This window comes from Limulus polyphemus, unplaced genomic scaffold (assembly GCF_000517525.1).
Source record: "Limulus polyphemus unplaced genomic scaffold, Limulus_polyphemus-2.1.2 Scaffold4229, whole genome shotgun sequence".
Taxonomy (NCBI): Eukaryota; Metazoa; Arthropoda; class Merostomata; order Xiphosura; family Limulidae; genus Limulus; species Limulus polyphemus.
The window spans coordinates 35,398-53,197 of record NW_013669839.1 but is presented as its reverse complement, the minus strand read 5'-3'; the positions used below and the strand labels follow the sequence as shown (position 1 = coordinate 53,197).

The following is a 17,800-nucleotide window of genomic DNA, read 5'->3' as shown; positions in this document are numbered from 1 at the left end:
CTATATACTATTGGCTTATTTATGCATAGATGGAATGTGGGTGGACCACGAACAGCAACCAATATTTATGATGAAGATGCCTTATCCGCCACTAGTTCAGTCTGGGCAACATTTTGAACATAACTATTGATTGGTTCCCACCATTTCATAACAATGTTAGGATGTTAAATATCATCCGCGTTTATGCCTATAACTGTTGTTGTTGTGGAGAAATTTTGGTAATTTTTGGTTTATATTGAAAGACTGCATTTGTTATTTTTTAAACCTCGGAATTAAAAATTTTTAGATATGATATATATCAAAAAACTTTCAAAGGTCATTAGCTTAAATGCTCTTAATGATATCGTCACAGGTTTGGCCCACAAAACTCCATTCTATATCACTAAATAATAATTTTTCTATACTTCGCAATTTATGAGTTATTTACCTGGCAATGGCCTTCTGAATCACCTGATATAATAATATATATATACATCAATTTGTTTATAAATATGAATATTTATTAATGATCCCAGATAATAAAAGCAAGAGGCTACGATTTAAATCAATGAGAAAAAAAATTTAATTTTGATAATTCCCAGAATCATCTTAAATTCTAGCGATTGACAAGAAAGAATGGTGTTCTAACATGTTTGTTGTAGTAAATTATGTTAGGGCATTAACAGGATGAATCACCAGGGACATACAATATGTTATTGATTTTTCTTACAACACACTATTCTACACAAAACAATATATATAGCACCATTATGTTATACAACACATCATTATCTTACAAAAAAACACAAAGATGTGATAGGTGGAGAGTATCAACATACCCAAATTGAAATGTTGACAAAAAAAGACAAAGAAATGATTTACCCATCCCAGTTTTAGACAGGATTCAAAGGTATATTTTCTGAATAGTGTCCAAGTTTACATGAAACATGAAGACAAAGAACTGCTGTACCTGTCCCAGTTTCAGACAGGAAACAAAATGTATTTTCTAAATAGTGTCCAAGTTTAAAAACTGTATCCAAAGTTCACACAACAAATAGAAATGTTTCATTTACTAAGCTGCTACAGTACTAGCGAGAACTTGTGCTACCAAAGTATGAAAAACACTGAAATGTGAAAACTTTGTCAGTTCACATCTAGTTCGATTCAGCTTCTACCAATCATGAATAAACATGTTATTTGCATAAAGTTTTTAGATGTCTTTTACTCAACACACTGAGCCCATAATTATATAGGATTAATGCTACAAATTTCTTCTTCTAAATTATTCAACAGATAAGTTCTTAAAGACACTGAAGTAAATTTGAAACCCAATCTATCATTCAATTCAAAGTCACTGATGAAGAGTGGCATTTCGCAAAACCAGTACAAGTCAGTGACAAGTGGTGAAACAAATGATAAATTGCGCTTCATGTTTATTTGTGAATAAATTAAGTCCTGAATAGCTTTATCGCATTCAAATAATGTTATTCATCCATTTTGATAAAGATAATCAAATGTCCTTTAACGAGGTTATTATTTTACACTCAATTGTAGATTTTAAAATACAAAACAATTTTGTATTTTTTAATTAAGACTTACTCTTATAATTATGAACTTCATAATGCTTTTCCAAAATACCCTATACTAATTTAGCTACGAATACAAAGATTTTCAATTTTGGTTTAGGATACGAGTTCCTTTACTTGCTGTGTCAATTACAATTTATATATTGTGCTCTGTTTGCAAGAACTGGAAAAAACATTGAATCATGGCTTGAAAATGATTTAAACTTGTTTGAAAGTAGTTACAGGAAAGAACTGATCAATTTTGAATCAAAGTTTTATAACAAGAGCCAATAACCTGAAATATCAGTCCTGATGTGATAAAACACATATCAGATAATGTTTCTCTAATATTCACCCAACTGTAAAGTGAGAAAGTCAAAATACTTATAGAGAAAATAATAACTTTAAACCATTGTTTTACTGGTACTTTGGTTGTCTATAGTATTAAACCTTGGACTAAAATATTGCATGGTATAGCAACTAATTCATCTGGTATAAACTTACTTGGTCCAGAATCTTCCTCAAAGTTTGCTTTGGGTCGAAACAGTTCTCTGAAATGAGGCTTGCAGTAAATCTCACCTTCATGGGAAGAATAGGTGTCTACACTGTAAATTAAAAATTCCTTAATGAAACAGCAATAAAACTTCAACTTTCCAATGTGTGGTAGTTGTTTGTCGATGTTAAACTTATATAAAATCATGCTTTGCTGATATTTTGAGTTATTTGTCATATAAAAAACGTTTACTTGATAAACACTTTTTTTACTGCTACTTAATTCGGAAACAAATAGTAAATTTTTTTCAGAATCTAAGTTTGCATTTACACTTACTTCAAAGCCTTGTTGCACTCCTTGCATCGGAAGCATAACTTGTGAAAAGCACTCTTCTCTGCTTTAATCTTATCCATAAGGTAAACATGTTTACCACAAATCCTGCACAGGGTTTCTTTTTCATCCTTTTGGCCCTGTAACACAAAAAAACATAACATTCAATCACAATTAATGATAACTCAATCAACGTTATACAAGTACAATAACTACAGTGTTAATCATAGACCGTTTCAAATTACACAGTCTGCAAATTTAAACTTCATAAAAGTTATTTTGGTTTTAATAATGGATTTTCCATAACTCAGCTATGCAGATTTCAAAAATTTTTTTCTGTCATGTAAGGATATTTATAAATCGGGAAGAAAAAACTCTTACTTGGATCAAATTATTATTTCGTTTACCACAACGAACAATTTTTATTATTATGTTTGTTAATAAAAATACAAACAAACTGAAGAAAAGGGAAGAATATTGATGACAAACAAATATACATTCTCATTCATCCTGATTGTTTAGTGAAATCCATGTCTTTTAGTCTCAAAACTATGTGTTGTAGTCTTTCTTTTATGTATTGTATTATGACGTTTTGTGAAAAATCTGTACTTGATGGAGAAACATGGATATCATTTTCAGATTCAGCATACAGGAATTTCTGTAGAACATGTAAAAATTTCAAGACAATAAAACCATCGCAGCCTTTGTTATAATTCTAGTGACTTCAGTACAGCTGATCTTGGAGTTAATGAATTCTATGTCTGTCTTATTTTTTTATGCTGTAATTGGATAAGATTAAATTAGAAAACTTATAAGGAATGAGAGAAAGACAAAAAAGATGTTTTTTTATTTTTCTTTGAGGCTTCAGAGGAAATATTTTGAGATACTTCCTTCCTTTTCCACAGATTCCCTTGGAGAATACTGACTATTATATGGATAAGTATCAGGAACTAGAAAATAGAGGAATTTTAATAAATCAAAAGTTAATCAATCCTTTAATTAGGCTAAGCTTTCCCATATGCAGAATAACTGTTGACTAGTTATGATTGTAACAGATATATGCCATGATTCCATTCAATAACAGTTATTGAATAATTTTACACATCACTTAGCTGGTATTGTTATGTTAGATTTCTATTTGTTCCTTATTATATAGACTCTATACACATAGAGATTTTAACATGTATTAAGATAAGTGGCTTAAAGTATCCAAGTTCTTGATAAAAAGTTAAAATGTGACTTTTGTTTGAAATGAGAGGTCTGTGTAAAAAAAAATAAAACATGAATGTTAATGAAACAGTTGGTTTGTGTAAAAAATTAAAACATGACTTTTTATGAAGTGATTGGTTAGTGTAAAAAATTAAAACATGATCTATTATGAAATTATGGGTCTGTGTAAGAAAATAAAACATGACGTATTATGAAATGATGAATCTGTGTAATAAATTAAAAACATCATCTCTCATGAAATTATGGGTCTGTGTAAGAAATCAAGACATGACCTATTATGAAATGGTAAGCCTGTGTATGAAATAGTGAATTCATGTAAAATATTAAAATTTATTTGTTTTTATGAGAAGTCTGTGTAAGAACTATACACTTAAATTTTTACAACATGGTGAATTTATGAAAGTATCAAACACAATATTTATAACATAAGAAATGTGCAAGAGAACTGAATGCATGAGATCTGTAACATGAGAACTGAATGCATGAGATCTGTAACATGAGAACTGAATGCATGAGATCTGTAACAAGAGTACTGAATGCATGAGATCTGTAACATGAGAACTGAATGCATGAGATCTGTAACACAAGTGTGATTTCTTTAGTAGTCCATATGACTATATTGCTAGGTCTAATCAGAAAAGCAATCACCACCAGGGATCGAAATATTACATTCCCGCATTACCGAGGAATTTAACTTTGCTTGAGGAATTTAATCTTTATAGTTGGCATTCTCAATAGGGAATGCATGACCCATTCATATTCCTTTAATTATGACCAATGAAAGCAAACATATTGCATGGATTACATACAAAAACAATTCATGAGGAAATGTAACTTTACATGAAAGAATGTAATCTTCCTGATAGCTTTCTCTCAAGTGAATGTAATTTTATTTCATTATTTCTATTCCTGACCACATACAGAAACTAATGTGAAGCAGCTGCCTAAGTCTAAACTAAAAACCAACTGTACTAAAAATTCAAAACATTAATGTACCTGACTGAAAGTTCTCGCTACTTTAGCTCTGTTGACCGATGGTTTGACCTCCTCCAGTGGTTCTTTTTCAACAATGCTTACATGATTCTTCTGGCTTTCTGTAAAGCTTGACATCTACCAAAAAACATTGTAAAAATGGTTGAAAAACAACAAAAAATGGTTACTTATTTTTCAAACCTGGAAATAATGCTGCACTGAACTTTGCACCTACATTGTAATTTCTTATTAAACCTCTACTAATTATTTTTCATTCCTTTTGATAAGTTTACAAAAAAGCACAATAGTTACAAGGCTCTTTAATACAGCTAACATATGGTAATTCCTTTGTTACCAATTTGAAATAACTGAAGTTGATACATCTCCATGGAAGATGATATACTGAACTTAGGACAGAGCATGAGTGGACCAACCACATAAGTAAGTAGAACTTGTAAAAAATTACTTACAGATTCATAAGGGTAGTTTATCAGAAAATGTTTGTTGGCCCTTAGGACAAATGCAAGTCTCCAAAAAATAGACTAGTATGTGATATACAACTGAATAGTAATGGGGGCAATAACACTTGCTAAAAGAAACAGACAAGCCAAGCAAACATCTGTAATGATAGAATACTGATAGATATAAGTATCTATACAGTGTGGCTGTACAATCGTCTTTATCTCTTGATGTCATAAGTTGTTATGAGGCATGAAATTTGATAGAGGAACTTACGTGGACCCCCAAGAAAATAATTGGCCAAATAACTTGAGTTTGACAACCATTTCAATTTTTGTCACATACGTGAAGCTGATACTAAATGAAAGTGATACTTAATGTTACACATTGTACAGGTACTTTAGACAAACAGTTGGTGTGGTACTTAATTTTTCCACTTAATGCCTACTTCCCAAACTCTGATTGCCCATACATACAAGGCAATGACATACACTATCCTGTGTTCCTCGTGAAGCCAGCAAAATAAATGTGTGTATCTTACATACGGACACTGTATAGATGCAAACTTCTTGTTTGTTTTGCAAGAGAAGCTAATCTTGCAGAAATAATTTATGGTTCGGCTGCAACTACATTAATAGCATCACACTTCGAACCCACACTATAATAACTAATAAAACAACTTTCAAACAACCTGACAGTCATAACCATACAGAATTATTTAATTTATCTAAACAAATCAACTTATTAGATGAATATTTTTAACTATTTGAAATGAATTTTATTTTTCAAGACTGCCCATGAAATCAGCTTTTCCTAAATATGATCATCATATGATTTTATTAAACTGTGATTTTCAAATGATATATCAGTTAATTTTTAGTTACCATCAAATAAGGTTAATAATATTTCTGCTTGTACAAACCACATGGACCTATTAGGTATTCTAAGATTGCTCACTGCATGCCCAACATGCAACTTTTTCAAAGACAATCCTGTTGTTAGAAGTATTCATTTATACAGTTGGATAACAGTTAAAATTAGTTCTTAAAAAATAAATATAAGTATCTAATGTAAAAACTAGAAAATTATACAGCAATAAGGAATGATCACTTTTCATAATAAAATAGAATACAAGCCTTCCAGTTTTTTAAGAAAAAATTGGCTGTAACATGAAAATATAAGTTCTGTATGTCATTCTCACATAAAAATAGTGCCATTTTTCATAACATAGGCTTTAACAGGTTGTATAGGCTTGAGAATAAGATGTTGACATACAAGTCTTTGTCCTCATCTCAAGGGTTAAATGAACAATTAACTTACAAGCTTTGAAATGTTGACTCCTGTTTGAATGACTCCTCGAGAAGGTGCTGGTTTTTCATCTTTGTTTTTGTCAGTCTGGTAAAATCGTCTCTACATGGGATAAACCCGTGCGCATGCAAAGACACAACATTAACATCCTCATGCTAACCATGCACACAACATGCAGTACACCAAACCTTTTATTAAAAAATAAATAAATAAAAGAAATGCCATTTTAACACTTTCTAGTTCATTCACCAAAACTGATATCAAATGTACTAAAATCTTGTTAAGAAAAAGCATAAAACACAAATTCTATGTATATTTCTATATCTGTAAATTAAAATTATTATCACAAAAAAAAAACTACTTACATGAATCAAACGCTGAAAAATCAACTGATTAAATATTATAGAAATTTAACGTACTGGTCTAACTAAAATCATGCAGTGTCATAAAACTAAACATATAATGATTACAATGCAATGACTCATCATTCAGCTAGTATCAGTGTTATGGTTATTTTTAGCATTATTTCTCCTGAGTTATATATAGATATATATATATAGTTTTTATATTATGCTTCCTTCTTTCCTTATATTGATTTGGCACTCAGTATCCTTAAAACATCTATATATAGTTATGGAAAATAAAAACTGAATAAATGCAAATGCCAAATATATAGGGCTAGGACAAATGAAGTATAAAGATGCAAGTAAATTAGTATTGCTAAACCTTCAAGCTAGCCTTTAGTTTTGTTTAATATTACTACTATTAATTAATTAATTGTGTGAATTAGTTTGACACAAAGGAAATAACAACAAAATTTAGTTATTATCGCTAAAATGTGTTTTTATCCCAATTTTCCGTTGTAGTACAAAAAATGTTATTTTCATTCAAACTAATTCAAAGAATAATGCATGGAAATAAATTGATAAGACTTACAAGAGAATGTATGTCCACACCTGTCCGTACAACCCCACGAGAGGGTGTTAAAAGACGTTGATCCGAATGTTGTACATGCTCAATGTATGTTGATGCCTGATTTGTAAGGCCAAAATGAACACACACAATAGTAACAATAAAATACAAAAAATCAAACAAAAACAAAACACAACAAAAATATGATTGGGTTAATTAAACACAAACGTTTATATATACCCCGGTATGAAATAAAAAACAGTCTATACATGTGATTCTGTGGTTAGTCTTATTACTTTGAAAATAATAAGAAAAACAACCATAATATAAATATTTATGCAAAGAAATAAAATGGTACAAAGGTTTTGGTAGGATATTTTTACAAAACACACATTAGTACGAGTATCTTTATGAAGTTTTAAGACATTCACTTATCATCTTGTAACATTTGACTAACTTGTGAATTAATATTAACGCAAATATGTTTTCAAGGAATGTACAACAGATATAGAGAAATACATCAAACCATCCACTTCTCATACAGTAACCAGTATTAGTTGTTACAATTCCACCCACACAATTGAGTAATTTGGAAATTCCCATTGTTTATTTAAAACTTTTTATAACAACTTTTAAAAATTTCAACAGACTCACCATACTCTTCAGGTCAATGGCCTTTAAGATGCTATCTTTTGGTGCCTGTTCTTGTTGTGACTTGTGTGCTGCATGCGTTATGTACTCTGTTTTCTACACAATCATTAGTTAAGATATATTTGAGCCATTCAGTTTTCTATAGTTAATGTTAGACAGTTAGAAGAACAAAATTCCAACATTCATAATGCACATGACATTGTTCATTTTTTGGAAGAACTACTAAGTTTAAGCTAGTAATTATTTACTGGTAAGATGAACTTCAACATATATTCTTCATTTTTCAAATCAGATGCATCAAATGGAGTGCTACACCAATCAAAAAATTAAAAAGAAAGCTATGGTATTAATCAAAATAACTGAATTAGTTAAGTATAGAAACAACACAAAACTAAAAACCAATCTGAAGGTTAGTTTGACTTTCAAAACACAGTAGTCTACAGAGACACTAATGTAATACTTCACAAAGCAAACAAAATTTAGAATTGGCATGAATCAGCTTAGCTCAACTTCTATTATTTCTCTTCTGTCCACTAAGATGAAACCATTTGTTGAATGAAAAATATACTTTTTTTGTCTTGAAAAATGTCAATATTTTAGATATTTATTTACAATTTTGTTTTTGGAATTGCAAGGATTTTTCTACATCCACTCACCAAACTTTTCAGATTGATTCTTTCTAGGATACTGTCTTTGGGTGGCTGTTGTTCAAGTTGAGATTGATGTGTGGCATGCGTTATGTACTCTGTTTTCTAAACATTAATGAAGTAAGGTTAGTACTAATACTATGCAGTTAAAATAATAGTATTAATGAATAGATGTTAGGGAATAAATGTTTTTAACTATTCAATTAGGTTAGGTTGTGATGTGTGCAACCAAGTTTCTTATTAAACATAACTCTTAATAGGACTTAAATACAAGTATTCATGCTAAATATGTTTTTAAACCTACTAAGTTGGCAAAAAGGGTTAACTCTATAACTTTACTAAAAATTAGTGTTAGATTTTGAAACAGTACACACCTATTGTACAGAAGTGAATAAACAGTTACCTTTATTACACAATAAACTAACAGAAAAATTCAATCTACAAATGCGAGCAAGTTTTTAATTCAATTACTTTAGAGATATCTGAAAAATCAATCCATGTTTCTAGTATAATAATTTTTCTCTTCTTCTAACTATATGTGTTATTTATTTTCCACTACACAGATACAATTACTTTGAAGGAAGTGGTTAATGTGTTAGCTGTACAGACAATCATTACATTCAATTCTATTTATGGGTTTACACATTCAGGATGGGTCATAATGAGCCTCCTAATAAAGATACTAGAGATACAAATTTTATTGGTAGATTCACTATGGAACATTTAGTTGATTAGCAACTTACTTACCAATTTATCCACAGACACCAGATGAATCACATTTTCCTTCTCCACCTCTGGTTTATTACTTTCTGAATCACTAGAGTTATCACTATCTACAGGTTTCTGATATACAAACATAACCAACATGCTATTAAATTGATTAGCTATATCAAGGTTTCACATACACATATATATTTAAATATATTTTGTAATAAAAATTGTGTAAGGTTTAGTTGTAGTATCAACATGCCATCTTAAAGCTATGGGTATAAGGCTGCTGAGATGATTAAACAAATACAAACTTATTCAATGACCCCAATTCTCTAATACTTGACAGTCACCTATGTAATGGACACTAACCCCTAAAAATGTTTAAAATTGCAAGGGATCATTTCAAACCATATCTCATAATACCTCAATTGAAAAATACCTTTCTCAGCCTTGTGGCCATGGCTTTCATGACTTTAAAATATGAAACAAAAGCTCTCCAGAAGCTTTAGAAACTATCCAGTTTTGGATTTGTTATAAAAGGAATGATATAGACATGCATGCTAAAATAAAAAAAAAGGGTACAGAACCATTCATGAAACAACAAAGGTATGTTAAACATCTTGATTTGATTTGTTCCTTGAACAAGCTTACAACATGACTAATATCAGAAATCTAGGGATTTAATAAACTAACAGAGGGAGGGGACTGTTTATGTGTGACAAGTATGGTCTTGACTAATGACTTTAGCAATGCAGACTTGAATATTAGAAAAAACATAAGCCATCAATCTCTAAATTAAAGTAGTTTTTACCTCTCTTTCTCTCTCCTCCTCTTATAGCAACTAAATTTTCAAACAATTTGCTATAAATGCAGTTTGTCTTGATAAAATGGATTCTTTAAACATTTGCTAAGCCTAGTTAAGTTTATATTTTACATGTTTCGTTCAATAATTCTTAAAAGGTGGAAGATCCCAGGTGATCAGGTATTGATTGGTAACATAAGAAAAAAATATTTTGTCCCCTATTGGTTTTTATATTCAAACAAATTATCATGTATATCAAATAGAATTACTTTAGTAAACTGTGATATAAAGATGGTATTCACAAACTGATAAAAATCACTCGTAAGTATACGGTATTAAAAATAATTATGTAAATTTCATTAGCCTTACACAGATGTTTGTAAAACTTGCAGTTTAATTTCTATCATTTATTTCTAAGCAAAATTAAGAATGCTTAGTTACTATTACTAATATTTACACTTGCAGGGAGGGAAAATACATTATAAAGATAACTTACACTAACAGTTAAACTTCTAGGAACATTATTTTATGAATAAATTAAACTTACAGTAAACACCAAATTTCTGGAAGAAATCAAGTTTTGTTCAACAGTAAAATATGAAAATAAATATGTAACTCAGAGAAGTGTACTATATTCACTTGAACCAAGAATAATGTACACCTGTCACTTACCTTCTGTTATACACTATCAAAGTTTACAGTTTTTACCTTTTCACTTTCTGACACTCCATTCACTTCATGGTATTGCCTGGTAGTTTTCTGTTCTAGCTTTGTAGTAGTTGTGATCTTTTCCTCATGACTTTCTTTCAATGTTTTGATTTTTTCTTCATCTCGTGATTCATTACTGGAGGTTGAATATCTTGGTTTCTCAACCACGTTTACCGAAGATGCAGTTGTTTTCTGAGTGGTTGTTTTCTTCTTTCCACTTTTCTCCACCTGTATATCAGAAACACAAAATAGAGCATTAATTGAGCTATGTTTAAGTGCTTCTGGAAAATGATTGTTTATTTCTTTGTTTTAGATATTTGAGTAAAGCTGCACTAGCCATCCCTAATTTTGAACTGATAAACTAGAGACACTAATCATCCCTAATTTTGAACTGATAAACTAGAGGTACTAACCATCCCTAATTCTGAACTGATAAACTAGAGGTACTAACCATCCCTAATTTTGAACTGATAAACTAGAGGTACTAATCATCCCTAATTTTGAACTGATAAACTAGAGGTACTAACCATCCCTAATTTTGAACTGATAAGCTAGAGGTACTAATCATCCTTAATTTTGAACTAATAAACTAGAGGCACTAACCATCCCTAATTTTGAACTGATAAACTAGAGGCACTAACCATCCCTAATTTTGAACTGATAAACTAGAGGTATTAACCATCCCTAATTTTTAACTGATAAACTTGGGTTTGAAATTCTCTACACTTCACAATTATTCTCTTTTGTTTTGTTTTTCTACATACAACAACTATTTTAGAAACTTGAGTTAAATCACTCAATAAAATAACTGTTTCTTTCAAATATTATTCTGACATCAACTGTACAATGAAAGTCTGGTCATCTATTATTAAACCTGAAAAAAAATGTATGGTTTATTAGGAATGTGGTCTCACTAGTACATTAATTAACACAAAACCCATTTAAATACATACACACTTAAGCATGTATCATATATATATATATTAATACAAATTTAATTCTTACTTTGCAAGTTACAATTTAAAAAACAAACCAAAACTTTTAAAGAAACTGAGTTTTGTATTTTACAATCTTCACAATTTTTTTTCTCTTAATATTAACAGGTAATTCTAAATGTTTTAAATAGTAATATATTTCACTACATTACAAATAACCAAAATTTAAAATTCTTATAACTAAAGCACATGAATGTATTTTATGGTTTCTGATCTAAATATCATCACCATAAAACAAACTGCTTTTTATAGTATAAATTGTTTGCTATTCAGTTATCACTGAATGATAGTTTTATTGATGCAATTTCTTTAACAGTTATTTCAGTCCTAAATAAACGTTTGGGAGCATCATTATAACAGTTTTAGTCAAACTTTCACCAATAATATATGCATGGTTGACTACTTTATTTCTCTGTACAGTTATTGCCAGACAAAAGTTTATCTATAGTCAGGTAATTAACCAAGCCTTTGTAACCAAGTAAGCTTACTTTTGTGCTTGATCATTCACACCATATTCAATGTGAAATTGCTCCTTTGTATTCACATGCACATTGTAAAATAGACAATTTTGGTTATCATTGTGTTAAATATAAAACATTTATTTAGTTGACTTACACATTCCTGTCCAATCATTAGCACATCTTAAACATATTTTTTGAATAATAATATTTGATAGACTACTAACTAAATTTATCAATTGGTCATTAAACAATTCTGTCAAATGGTAATATTATCCAGGCAGCTGTAACATATAATCATTATCTAAGTATTTCTAATTTACTACATTCATTGATAAATATAGCCTATCATTCTTAAGTCCTCTCATGCTCATCAAAATTAGCCTGTATACGGAAGAAGAGTTTGAAAATACTTATGTGAACTACCTCAAGAAAACCAGAAGACATAGATTACAACTGCCATGGTAAAGATCTTAAAACTAAATAGAATTCAAGCGAAGGTAAATAAAAACATATCATTCAATAAAAAGTTCATATCTTAATCTCTAAGTGAGTCAAATCTTCTTCCATTCTACTATCCTCAAATGTACATTTACAAGTTACTCTCCAGTTAATTATGATAACACATTGTTTAACTAGAATTTTTTGCAACAACTAACCATCTAGTTTAACTAAGGAATTAATGAAAACATTAACTAAAGAAATAGCATATCATAACATATACACTCAATCTAAGTTCATACTAAATTCAGCCTACAAAACCTCAATGTTAATTATCTACTTATAACAAGTTATAAAAAAATATCTTCATAACCTTAACAAGAGCAATTACGTGGTGGGCAATAAAAACAAGCATAAAAATGTAGTAATTATGATGTTAACATAAAATATCTGTAAACTTTTATCTGGTTGTTAACATTTGAAGGTACATCTAATATCACAGTAATATCCTAGATACCATTATACATATATCTTTTGGTAGTTGCATATCTACTTATATCACTAAAGATAACAAGAGAATGTTTCTTAAATAAAAACTGAACACATTCATAAAAACCAATTGATGACTAGATAGTTATTTACTCAAAAGATATTGAATTATGGCTTCAAGTAAGATGTATAACTTTGTCTCTAGGTTTAAAGCTATGGGTCATATCAAATATTATGTACCAAACTAAATAAGAAATGCAGTCAAATAATGTGTGTCTGTGTTTACAAAATGTTTATCAAATAAATATATTTTCATGTTTTTAATCACATTATGAAACTTAAATTAACAGTGTTAATTGTTTTTAATTTGTTGTTAGAACAGAAAGACTTACTCTTTTGATGAAGAAATAAATTACTATATAACAAAAAATTTTATTTTATGGATCCTTCATCAACTAGTGCCATCTGGTGACAATGTTGATAAAGACTGCATCCAAAACAAAGGAGTTATTGTAAAAGCACCAAAACTGAGGTGCATATGGATAAAAAGCATACCACTCTTAAATGATTGATATTTAATTACCAAAAGTGAACAGTGAGCATATTTTTCAGAAAAGGAAGTGTAAATAATCTATTTTAAGTAGTCTTTCAATCTTACAACTGTTGTGAATTGCTGTAGAATGTACAAAAGTTTTAGTTTCCTACTACTCTTAATAATATATAACCTAATAATTCAAAAACATTTTATTAGACAAAATAACATTCATTAAAACATTATCCAAGCTTACAAGTATCAATAAAAAACACACATAATAATGAATATTTGTGCGACATGTACTATTTAACTATTTTTCATTAGTAGATCGTATTATAAATTAAAAATACAGAATTGTTTTCATAGATTTTCTATAAATATCAGTCATCTTGTATTTAACAGTAAAATGTACAAAAACAAAATGGTTAGGTGATTGTATTCATCTTTGCTTGAATAATCGATATTACAGTACACTAATTAACAAAGAACTCTGCAGTTCAATGTGTAAAAACTAGTTGTTTTGGTAACCTAACTGAATAAATAATAATTAATACAAGGCATTAAGGCAAATAAATAATATAGTGTTAAAAAAATTCTTAACCTAACTCCAATAGGTCATGGCATAAATAAAATCAATGAAAAATTACACTTTATTAACATAATCCAGATCACATCATAACAGTTGTTATCCATAGATTTGCTAATATAATGAAATTGGTCTTAACATTTATGTTGGTTGTATCCTAGCCTGCCTGAAAAGTCTTAGTAATAGGCAAAAGGCCTCCACTGGATATAGCAGATGTAATGTGATTGACATATTATTACACACTCTTCTTTCATTCAGAAGTTCTCATCAATAATTGTAAGAATGCTGTTATCTATAGATCTCACCCCAGGTTTTCCTTAACAAAAAGATCCTGCAGTTTAAAGTCATTTAATAAAGTTTAAATTTTGTTGGATATTTTATATTCTTTAAGAGGTTACACTGCTTACAAAGATAAGGGTACAGGTATGGATTTGATGTATCTGGATTTTCAGAAAGTATTTGACAAGATGCCATAAAAAAAAGATTTGTTAAAAATTATCTCTGTAGGTGTGGAGGATTAGTTGGCTCATTGGGTAGAAAAATGGCTGGATGGAAAAATGCAGAGGGTTGTTGCAAATGGAGATCAGTCAAACTAGATTAATGTCACAAGTGGGGTACCTCAGGGTTCAGTCTTAGGTCCTTTGCTCATTTTGATTTACAATAATAACGGAGATGAAGAAATGGTCAATAAATTACTTAAATTTGTTAATATTAAGGTCTTAGGTGTTGCAATGTGAGGATGAGGAGGACACTTTACAAAAGGATTTAGATCATTTGGTGAGTTTGGTGAATAAATACCAAATAGTTTTTAATAATATTAAATGCAAGATAATGCGTATGGGATATCACAATACGAATTATAAGTATAATGATGGGAATAACCTTAACAGTGTTATTGAAGAAAAGGATCTTGGTATTCTGATTGATCAAGCCATCCAAGCAGTTTGTTGTTGCTAATGGCAGGGCAAATGGAAATTTATGTTTTATCTATAAGTTATAAGTTCATTATATAATTTACTGTTTTGGTCACATTTGAAGAAATGTGTTCAGTTTTGGGCTCCTTACCTTAAGAAGGACACTTAATTGTTGGAAAGGGTTCAAAAGATGGCTACTAGGATGATACCTGGAAAGGAAAGGTTGTCATACAAGGGCAGATTAAGATCTCTGAAATTGTTTGCTCTTGAAAGAAAGAAGAGTTAAAGAGAATCTGATTGAGATGTTTAAGACTGTTAAAAGAAGAAATAGTGTTGATGCATTACCTTGGACAGAATTGTAGGACTAGGGGACACAAATATAAGTTTTGGCAAGGTAGGAATCATCTTCAGCTAAGACAGTTTTATTTTTCTAACTGGGTGGTTAGCCTTTGGAATGGGTTGTCTTCAGATGTGGAGGATGCAGTAAATTTAAGGGACTACATTCTTTTGTTAAAAGAATAATGTTAACAAAAACAGATGCTAACATCCACTATAATATTTAACAATTCTCTATTATACTTTACAGAGAACTTTTAATTTATGAAGCAGTGTGTATATCTATCACAATTAATACTTAGTAAGTTGTATTAATTACTAACTATGAAAATGTACATAATATTTATAGCAAAACATCTACATTAATGATGAAATTCAAACTTTTTTTTAGGAGATTCAAAATAAACATTTGAAAATATCCATTTGTGAGAGCACAGCATAACTATTTAAAGAACATTTGCCACAATAACAATTTTCCTAAATCATTTCAAAGTTGAAGCTGAAAGATTCAATTTTAAATTGTTAAAATTAAAACATAATAAAGAAAAGAAAGAGGAAAAATTCACTCGTGAAATAGCTTGAAAAGATGAATACTGAAGGGAACATAACAATATCAAGAAAAGATAAAACTTTAAGAGGTATAACTTTTAACATTCAATAGAGAAAGAGTAATTGGTATCAATTTGGAAGCAAAATACTGCTGAGATTACTTTTGACAAGTTATGGAAAAAAAGATGAATGACATAAAATGAGGACAGTACAAATGAAAAAAAAAGATTATTTAAAAATACCAAACAAACAGGAAACACAGGTTGGGAATTATCAAAAATCAGAAGAAGCTAAAGTGGGCAAATTATATAAGTTTACATAGGACCGAATGTAATAAAGACAGTTTGGCATATTAATGGGATAAACCTAACTACCATTCTAAAAATTATTCAAAAATGTAACATAATATCAATATATTATTCTCAAAAAATTAGATTCTATTGTAATTTAGATACATCAAACAAATAAAAACTTTCACATCAAAACTAACTACTATTAGTAAAAAAACCTTGGATCAGTTCAACACACATCAACTCAAAAACATTTAGTGTAATCTTTACTGATGATAATAAGAAATAAATTATCAAATTCTCATGAATCTTTTGTCTTTTTAAGAGATAATCAAGTAAATGGCATACTGCAACACTGAATTGTTCATTTCTTAATATTTATGTGAAGCTACTCAAGGGCTAACTGCATTAGATGACCCTAATTTTGAACTGACAGACAAGAGAGAATGCTGGTTGGTTGTTGTTAAACACAGCCACACAATGATCTATCTGTTTTCTGACCACCATGGGTATCACACCCAATTTTTAGCATCATAAGCCTGCAGATTCATTGGGGCAGAGGGAATGCATCTAGTTAACAGCATCCATCACCAACTCTTGAGCTACTCTTGTCTTACCAAGTAGTGGGACTCAACCATCATTCTTATAATGCACCCATGAACAAACAAGTGCCTGGAAAGGCAGGGGAGGGGTAGCAGTTATAGGATATGAAAGATAGACCTATAGATCCAAGAACCAGCCAAAAAATAATTACTAGCTGTGACTATTTACATATCTGTAGTATTTTCTTGAGGCTTTTGACTGAAAAGTGCTTTTTGGTAGTAAACATAATAAGATCTGCATTTCCAAATATTATGGCAACAGTTGTGAGAGCTTTAACCATAAGTTTATCACTATATCAACAGCAACCATGCAAATATGTGTGTTAAACAGCTAACTTAATCACTCAAATGAACGACTTTTTCATTTCTTTTTATCACTAATACCTCATGAGAATAGCTAAAGAGGCTTGATCAATCTTACATTTCCCTCTAGGTTGCTCTATTTGACCTGTTTTAATGTTTTAAGCAAGTTTGAAATTTTGTCACTCACTGCTACGCTTATCACAACATTTTTGACTAAAACGTTTGGTAGAACAAAAGAATACTCAGAGGTTTTTTTCCTATTCACTACTTAGCCTTGAATTCAAATAATTTCATTGAGTCAACTTATACAGTTCTACTTTTTTTTATGCAATTTTGTAAATTCCCTCCAGATGGTGACCCACATGTTGCGACAATATCTGATACTGAATCAGATGCAAATTACACAGCTACTCCATTTTACTTATTTCACCACATAAATAGAGATTATCTAAGTAAAAAAGACAAATTATCCATATATATTAGAACAAGCCAAGGTATCTGAAAATAATTCAACTTTGCAAGCATTTGTTAGAAC

General features: G+C 29.8%; 1 protein-coding gene across 1 annotated transcript in view; it reads right to left on the bottom strand.

Moving 5' to 3' along the window:
• LOC106470808 (kinesin-related protein 4-like) overlaps nt 1–17,800 on the bottom strand; it is a 68,446-nt gene that overhangs the window by 38,207 nt on the left and 12,439 nt on the right. The window contains exons 3-11 of the mRNA XM_022399451.1: nt 10,768–10,995; nt 9,294–9,389; nt 8,556–8,651; nt 7,903–7,995; nt 7,273–7,368; nt 6,349–6,438; nt 4,594–4,707; nt 2,374–2,507; nt 2,049–2,149 (exon numbers count right to left, since the gene is read on the bottom strand). Of these exons, the coding sequence (XP_022255159.1) occupies nt 2,049–2,149; nt 2,374–2,507; nt 4,594–4,707; nt 6,349–6,438; nt 7,273–7,368; nt 7,903–7,995; nt 8,556–8,651; nt 9,294–9,389; nt 10,768–10,995 (1,048 nt within the window). The remainder of the gene's footprint in view (nt 1–2,048; nt 2,150–2,373; nt 2,508–4,593; nt 4,708–6,348; nt 6,439–7,272; nt 7,369–7,902; nt 7,996–8,555; nt 8,652–9,293; nt 9,390–10,767; nt 10,996–17,800) is intronic.